Source organism: Myodes glareolus, chromosome X (genome assembly GCF_982192425.1).
Source record: "Myodes glareolus chromosome X, mMyoGla1.1, whole genome shotgun sequence".
Classification (NCBI taxonomy): domain Eukaryota; kingdom Metazoa; phylum Chordata; class Mammalia; order Rodentia; family Cricetidae; genus Myodes; species Myodes glareolus.
Window position 1 is genome coordinate 76,824,182 of NC_142053.1, and position 8,834 is coordinate 76,833,015.

General features: G+C 44.4%; 1 protein-coding gene across 1 annotated transcript; it reads left to right on the forward strand.

Annotated features, from left to right (window-relative positions):
• The first annotated feature begins 656 nt into the window (after positions 1 to 656).
• On the forward strand, positions 657 to 4,264 carry Rtl3 (retrotransposon Gag like 3). The gene is made up of 2 exons (XM_048418044.3): positions 657 to 745; positions 1,355 to 4,264. The coding sequence occupies exon 2, from the start codon at positions 1,560 to 1,562 to the stop codon at positions 3,363 to 3,365; it is 1,806 nt and encodes a 601-aa protein (XP_048274001.1). The 5' UTR covers positions 657 to 745; positions 1,355 to 1,559; the 3' UTR covers positions 3,366 to 4,264.
• The last annotated feature ends 4,570 nt before the right edge of the window (positions 4,265 to 8,834 follow it).

An 8,834-nucleotide genomic window follows, 5' to 3' on the forward strand; every position in this document is an offset into this window, starting at 1 on the left:
AGCAGAATCACTGTGCAAAATACAGGTAAAAGTAGAGTACCTGCGTGCTGCCAGGGGCTACCTGAGCAGCTCAAGTGGGCATAAGAATCTCAAACAGGTATATTCAGAATCAGTCATGAGCTTGTCGGGGTTGCTGCAAGTGCCTATCAAAAGTTCGCCTCTCTGGCATCCTCACTCTATTATAAGTTGGCTAGATCTGTCCATGGTAAAGATTCTAAGAAAATATTGCAAGGAGAGACCCTTGGGACTGAGTGGGTAGGCAGGAGAAAGGACTGAGGGGACTATAGTTTGCGCTCTGAGTGAAAATTAAACAAACGTCCCAGTGTGAATGCAGTATGGGCAAGTTACGTGGGACAGACATAAAAAAAAAATCAAGTCCCAAACCACTGTGGTCATTCAGAAATGTTTGCAACTTTTCACAAGGGCAGTGGTATTACTCCCAATTTCCTGGCCAAATATTTATTAAAGTAACCAAGGACTGAATATATGAAGCTGCCTCACATCGGCGCAGCATCCTACTTTCCTTCTAGCTCTGAACTGTGAGGTACTGTCAAAAGAAAAAAAAACACTCTTCCATACTCAAAATAGCTACGTTACGGAGGAGAGTTGGAACGTGTTCTGGGAGTGGGTGTGTTTGTTTGAGTTCAGCGTGTGCAGAAAAGGCAGCCTCCACAGCCATTCACACACTTCTCTCCTCGGCGATGGCTACACACACAGGCAGAGCTCCAGCCCACATCTCTGAATGGTAATGTACATCTATAAAGAGTGTTTTGCTAACTATTTTGAAGTATTTTATAAATAATAAGCATGTGTTTGCTGGATATATATGCATGTATGTACATTTATTTATTGACTCAACTTTTGCTAACTTTCTCTTGTGTCTGGTTGTGTGCGGTTACTTGTATTATATGATTTCTGAGGTGCGACAAAGAGTTTCCCCTTAACTCCTATGTTAGTGACTCAAAAAATGTCTCTTGAGATGACCCCAGCACAGAATCTAAAATCCCCATATCGCTTTAAACATCTGATTTGGTCGCTAAAAGCAGTTGTTAACATCCAAATGTTACATTCAGATATTAGGCAGACACTAGAAATTAAAAACTATGTAAAACAAAGAAATATGGGGCAATTGTTTCTGATACAATGTTAACTTTCCAAAGAATGAAAAGTGACACGTAAAGTCTGGGTCATGTGCTAGCAAAGTGTCATGGGGTGAAAACAAGTATATACACCCCAGTTCATGAACTTGAGCCTGTGGTAAAAGAAACCCAGCAGAGTTGGACAGGTTTTGTTGCTTTGTACTGAATGAGTGCTTTTCACAGTTTCTGATCCTCAGCTCCCTCTCTCTCCACAGTGTGTCTCACACCTCCCTGTGCTGAGCTCCGGAGGCTCCCAGTGACCTCTTGGTAATCAGCCTTGGCTGGGTCCAAATCCCCACCCCTTGGAAAACTCACGGAGCCTGACGTCTGCCTGTGAGTCGCTTTCAGCAAAGACCTCACAGGCAGCAACCCAGTCTCTCTTGGTAGCAAATTGCCAAACCAGGCCCGTTTCCTCAAAAGATGGTAGAGGACTTAGCAGCTTCCTATGTTGCTCTGAAATTGGAGAATGAAATCCTGCAGGCTCAAGTGAAGAGGCTCATGGAAGAAAATGCTGCCCTCCAAGCCCAGATACCAGAGCTCCAGAAATCCGGGGCAGCCACAGAGAATGAACCACTGCGAAAATACTCAGAGGCCCAAGAGCCCCCAGAGGCTTCAGAGCTACTGCAACCTCCAGCAGCCAGGACCTCACAAAAGCCCTGGGAAGCCCCAGGGACCACAGAGCCCGGGGGACTCCCAGAGATCAAGGAGCCCAAGGAACCCTCAGTTATTAGAGAACCCAGGGGGTGCCCAGAGATCAAGGAGTCCAGGGACCCCTCAGCCATCAGGGAGCTCACGGGACTCCCAGAGATCAAGGAGTCCCAGAAGCCCTCAGAGATCAAGGAGCCCCAGATTCCCCCAGAAGCCAAGGAGTCTAGGGGACCCTCAGCCATCACAGAGTTCAGGGGACCCCCAGAGAACAAGGAGCCCCATTCATCCCCAAAGTTCAAGGAGTATCGGGAACCCTGGGAGCCTCCAGATGTCAATGAGCCCTGGGAGCCCCCAGAGTCCCTGGATTCCACAGCAGCCTGGGAACTCCAAGAGCCTTCAAAGGCCAAGGAGGCCCACAATCCCCCAGAACTCCAGGAGCTCTCAACCTCGAATCCTCCAGCAGTCAAGAAGATCCAGAAGGCTCTGGAGTCCCCAGCAACCCAGAAGCCCCAGGCAATCTCAAGGGGTTTTGAACTCCCAGCAGCCTGGGAGGCAGGGCCCACAGGCATCCACAGTACCCCAGTCATCAAGGAGCTCCAGAATTCACAGCTCCGCAACCTTACAAATGATGAGGAGTCTCAGAAGGTTCCAGAATACCAGGAGACCTCATCACAGCCGGAGCCCCTTGAGCATCCAGCTATCCAGGAGTCTCTGGACTCCTCAGATACCGAGGAGTTCCTAGAACTCTCAGTACCTGAGGAGTCCCTAGAGGGCCTAATAGTTGTGGGAACAGGAGCAGCTGCTGCCTTTCCACAGGCCCGCGTTAGACTGGAGGCTGTAACTTTACCCTTAGAGTACCCAGTGGCCTTCAGTGGGGATTCTCAGAAACTCTGTGAGTTTTTAGTTCAGTTGAACAGTTACCTGAGAACCAGAGGGCACCTGTATCCCGCGGAAGCAGCTCTAGTAAGCTTTCTTGGCAGCTTCTTCTCAGGTGAGGCAGGAAGGTGGTTCCAGCCCTTAGCAGATATCCAAAGTCCCCTGCTGGAACAATTTGAAAGGTTTATTCGAGCGCTCCAAGACACTTTTGACGATCCAGAAAACATGGAAGTAGCTACACAAGGCCTCCCTCAGCTGCGCCAAGGGGAAAGCCCTGGCCACAGATATGCAACCCGCTTCCATCTCATTGCTCAAGAGTTAAATTTGGATGAAAGCACCTTCTGCATTCAATTTCAAGAAGAGCTTGCCAGTTCTATTCAAAATGAACTGTCTTGCACAAGTTCAGCCACCAGCCTATCGGATGTGATCATTCAGTGTGTCACCCTTGAAGAGCAGACAAGTGGTAAGGCTGATTCCAATTCATCATCCTCTGAAGAGGAAAATGGCTCTGAGAGTCCACCAACTGAAAATCAGGCTGTTCAAGCTACAAGTAATCGACCTCACCTCAGTGAGGCTGAGCGGGCCCGACGCCGTGAAGGCCACTTGTGCCTCTACTGTGGCCATCCTGGTCATTTTGCCAGAGACTGCCCTGTCAAGCCTCATCGTGCCCAGCAGGCGGGAAACATGGAGGCCCGGCGGTAAGGGGGATCCCGGGCGGGCCAATCTACAAATACGCGTCCCCCTCTCTTCCCATATCTATGTCCCGTACCCTATGGCTAACTGTTGAGATTCGGCTTGGAAGACGGCAATTCTTTGAGCAAGCAATGGTGGATTCAGGCTCCTACAGAAACAGCATCGACCGCTCTGTGGTTCTTCGAGAGAAGATACCAGTCCGCAATAACATCTTCCCTCTCATGCTCGAAACAGTTGATGGGCGTCCACTGATTAATGGACCCGTAACCAAAGAAACACCACCTGTTGAAGTCAAAATTGGAAACCACGTTGAAGAGCTCCAGTTTGACATTATTCACGCACCACGTTACCCTCTGATTCTTGGAATCCACTGGCTTGAGACACACGACCCGAACATCGAGTGGAGTACCCGAACTGTGTCCTTTCCATCGCATTATTGCCATTACAATTGCTTCAGGCATAGGTGGAATCGAAGACGGCGTGATGAAATAATTGCAGGTTAGATGGTGGGTCCTAGTGACTTCTGCCCATCTGTCTTCTGTTACCTCAGCTGTCATCAGCATTTGCTGTTCTCTGAACCTCTCTCTGGCTATGAACTAAGGCTACCTGTACAACGACGCTGCCTCTTGGATGATGGACTGAACCTGACGACTTTGAGTTGATTTTCCCCCACCAACCTTGCATGCCTCCCTCTTTGAACCCTGTATTATGTGGGGCTATTTTAATTACAATTCGCACTAACAATATGCATGGCAATAGATGTTAGAACTAATACTGAATGTAGTTGTTAGACTGATTTTTATTATTTTCTAATCAAGATTACATTATCACACATTTTTGCCCTTTTTCCAATAAAAATAATTTTCAAGTAATATTTTTAAATAATCAATAAACAATGGCAACTGTTACTTTTGTTTATGTTGATTTATTGGGTTAGCTGATCTAAGGGGTAAGGGACAAATAAGTTGGGAGGGAGAAAGAGAGGGGAGGTAGAAAGAGAGGAAAGGAGGGAGGGAGGGAGAAAAGGAGGGAGGGAGGGAGGGAAGAAAGGAGGGAGGGGAAAGGTGGGAAGGAGAAAAGCAAGAGGTAAGAGGGATGGAGGAGGGAGGGAGGGAGTCAATGGGTGGAAGAGATGAAGGAGGGAGGGAGGGAAAGGGGAGGAAGTGAAAAATGGAGAAGGGGAGGGAGAAGGGAGAAAGAGGAGAGGGAGGGACTTGGGAAAGACTTAAGGTTTGCATGGAGTCCTGTGAAATACCAGAGTGACTGGACAGAGGAAGGTAATGTAGGAAGAGAGAGAGTCATGAAGGCTTGGATTTAGGATTGCGCAAAGTATGGAGTAATGTAAGTAGAGTCAAAAAGTTTGGGTAACATATGTGGAGTAATAATGGCTTGGGCTTAGGATTGGGTAAACTATGGCGAGGTAAGCAGTAGTAAGGCTGAGAAAAGCATTTTGGAGAAACTGGGAAGAAATGAGAAGACTGCTGGATTCTGAGGGCGGGCGTGAGGGGAGGGAAACTTCTGACAAAGGACAACACTGGCAGAGACACAAGCAACTTTGAAACTTCTTGGACTTCAGAAGTTGACCAAAGAAGAGCACCAAAGCAGGTAATAAGACTCTATTGGTGACCTACCTCTCCCTGTAAATGGGCATGCATGGTTTATTCCATGCAGCACCAGAACTTAACCTAGAAGACCTGAACAACTGCTCTTACTACAGCATATGAGCAGAATGGTAGGAGTCAGTTTTTAACATAGAGTTAGGAGTCACCTCTCCTACATTTACAGGTTCCTCTACCCTGCTTGCCATGCTGCCTGCATGGGGCACACAGAGAAAGCAATGTCTTAAGAGAGTCATGTCTTTGTGGCCCTGAGAGGGCCTAATGTCTTGACTTAAGTTATATACACACACACACACAGAGAGAGACAGACAGACAGACAGACAGACAGACACACACACACACACACACACACACACATTCTGTATGATTAGATCACTGAGTGAAAGGTGAAGAAGTTATCCATGCCCATCTTCACTTGCTTTTGTGTTCCCAACTTCCCCCTTGGAATTTCATTGAAGCCATATGAATGAGATTGTTCTTACATAGATGATCAAATAAAAAGAGCCCCTCATTTCCTCCAGATACAGTATCAGGCATCTTGCACACATTAATTATCTCATTACTTCTGAAACAAGCTAGTAAAGTAGTTGTGTATGTTTTTATTTTACAGTAAGCAGAGTACCCACACAGCTAGTCAGTCATACAGCTAGGAAGCAGGGGAGGCCTCTGAGCTCCAACCCCTATGCCTTTTGCACTACAGCATGTCAATCTCCCAAGTGCAGTGGTGAGTGCCAAACAAGACCATGGAAGCAGGAAGGCAGGCGTTGGAACCCAAAAAAGGAGGGGAAATGGAGAGAGAAAAACTTCATAGCCCTCTTATATACTAGTTTCTTTTCCCAGGTTCCCTTAACCTTCCCTTTCCCCACTTGTCATCTCCTAAACTTCCCGTTTCAAGTCTTGGAAAATTTTGTTTCCTTTGAAACTAATGCCACACTCCCTTTTCAGATTCCCTGGTGGTTTCCAGAACAATTGACTATTCAGCAACTGTGCGTTACTTAAAACATCATGGCTAAAATTTTCTGCCTAGCCACCTTGAAACTGAAGCTAGATTCTGAGCAGCATTAAGGCCCACGTCCGTGTTTATTACTAGCACTTACCTTTCTGAACAGTCTAATGTGTTTTGCCACAATAACATCTTTGTGGCATGTAGAGAGGTTTCCTGAGGAGTATGTCCTATATTTCTCTTCTCTACTTAATCCTTCACTGCTTAGCCATGGTACAGGGACAGAATCACCTGTATCTCTAACCTTGACAGCATAGCTTAATGTAACACTTGCACACAGAAGGTTGTCAACAGCAACTCTGACTCCATATTTAAATATTATTCAAAGGGGGCTTATTTGTATAATATGGGTTTGTCTAGTGGATTTTTTTTTTACTCCAGTCACCCCTAACTTAAAAAAAAATCTTCAAGCAACAACAACAAAAAGAATGAGTTTTGTTGTTCAAACTTCCCTAGAGATTCGAAGACCAAATGTGGCTGTTTCTTTAGGACTGAGGATTCATGGGACACAGAATTTTCTGTGCAAAACGGTGAAAATCCTGGACAAAGTGAGATTGTTGATCACCTTGCTTAGGCCCTGCAGTTTTCTATTTAATTCTAAAGAGTTATTTAATGTTCAACCCTTCTTTTCAGAAAAGAATCAGCAACTATAATCAGAGAATCACATACTGTGTGAACTAGAAAAGACACAGAAAAAAAGCCTATTTCCTTAATCATGTGCATGGAGTCAAGGAAGCTCGGAGAAGAGGAAATTACCTACCATAAACAAAACTATTGTGCTGTGCTGATATCAAATGCAGTGATCTCTTTTCAAGTGGAGAAGCTATGCCAAGCCAATAATTAAAACTCAAGTCTGTGGCCAGCACTGAGTGTGGTTCTGTAGACAGTAATAAATAATGATGCGTGAGGACTATAATGTGGTCAGAAAGAGGAAAAAAAGAGCAATCACTCCACACAGTTAGCAAAGACAATTCAATGCTGTATTCTATAGTAGCAACAAGTACACTGCAACTGGAATGTTTCAGTTGGTAAGGTTCACAAGACCAGCGACTGGAGCTATGGCTTAGCACGTAAGAATGCATACTGTTCTTGAAGAAACCTCCAGTTCAGTTCCCAGCACCTACATCAGACATAAACACTTTTAATTGCAGTTCCAAGAGATCTGACACTGTCTTTTGACCTCTTCAGGAAACTGCACTTTGACAAACACACACACACACACACACACACACACACACACACACACACGAGGAAGGGGAGAGAATTAAAAGTGAAACAAATGACTTTTTAAAAACTCATGATAACTTCTAGTTAATGACCACTTGATTTTTCACAAAAACTGCTCCATAAGATAATATCATTTTTATCCATTTCCACTGTACATATTATTATCTTCTTTCTAAAAATCAAAAAAAAATTGAAGCGTTCTTAATTCAGATTTCTTGTCAGGCTTCACACTGCCTAGAATTGTTGTATGTTATAATCGAACCCTGGGTGCTGGGAAAATAGCTCAGCCTGGAAAGCGCTTACTGTGTGAGGATGAGGACCTGAGTTCAGGACCCCAGCACTTAAGTAGAAGTGAGATGTGGAGGCAAATGCTGGGAAGGAAGAAACAGGAGTGTCCCTGGAGCACAGTGGCCAGGTAGTCTTGTAAAACTAGTGAAATAACCAATCTCTAACAAGTAGAGAATGGGAGAAAAAAATACCCAACTCAAACACTGATCTCCATGTCCCACACATAAAAACACACATGCATACACACAAAATTTTCCTGTCTCATTCCAAAACTGGGATTCTGGGATGCAGATAGAGCTCAGTGCTAAGTGTTTGGCTAGCAGGCTCAAGCATGTGCAAGGCCCTGAGAGCTTGGGTTCTAGCCAATATATGGCAGTGACTCTCAGGATGAAAGTAATGATTCACAGGATGAATGACTTTTACTCTGTATTATCTACCGTAATAACTTCGATTCATTATCCATAAGTTCTATTTCCTAGAAAATGATATAAATTGGTTAATTCACAAATAATTATTCATTTAAAAAGGACACATTGAAAATCTTCTGTGTGTTTATGCACAGACATAGAAAGGCAAAAAAAAAAAAAAAGAAAGGACGGAAGATAGAGCTATTTCTAAGCTACAAGTCACAGTTACTGCTCTGACTACAGTTTAACTGGAGAAGCTGTTGTGTTAGTATACAGTGCTATGCACCTAGAGGACAGAACACTGATTCTGCTATGGAGTAAAGAAAGGCCTTCCCTGTGTTAGGTTCTGTTATCTAGATGATAACTTAGTATAATGAGTCTCAGCTTGCCTCTTCATTTATTTAGCACAACCTAAAGAGAAAAATCAGAAAAAAGTTAGTCTTTGTCGCCACCAAAAAAGCATTAAATTAAAAAGCTGAAACCAACAAGACAATTTTCATTTCCAATTTGTTTTTTTTTTGTGATTTCTAGGTAAAACTAATAGAAGGTTAAAAGGTCAAACTGTGCAGACCCATAAGTAAGTTCTAATGTCTATAGGAAACAACTGCCATCATGATTTAACACGACTAACAGGGCCTTGCTTCTGTTATTATTCTGTTCCCCAGAAACTCAGATGTGTGAGAAAATTGGTGAAGGGTATTAGCTTGTAGAATGTGGGACATAGTCCAGCACACTGGTGGGGAACGAAGAGGCAGGGAACTAATGCCAACAGTAGTCAACTAACTGTGTCTGACTTGGCTCAAGTGGACGGACCATTATGTATTCTGATACGGAGGAAAATGGAATATGGCACAGAAACACAGAGCAGTCATATGTTCACAGTCCATCTGGCAACCTAAATTTCACATGAGAAAAAGAAAGCATGAAAATTTAC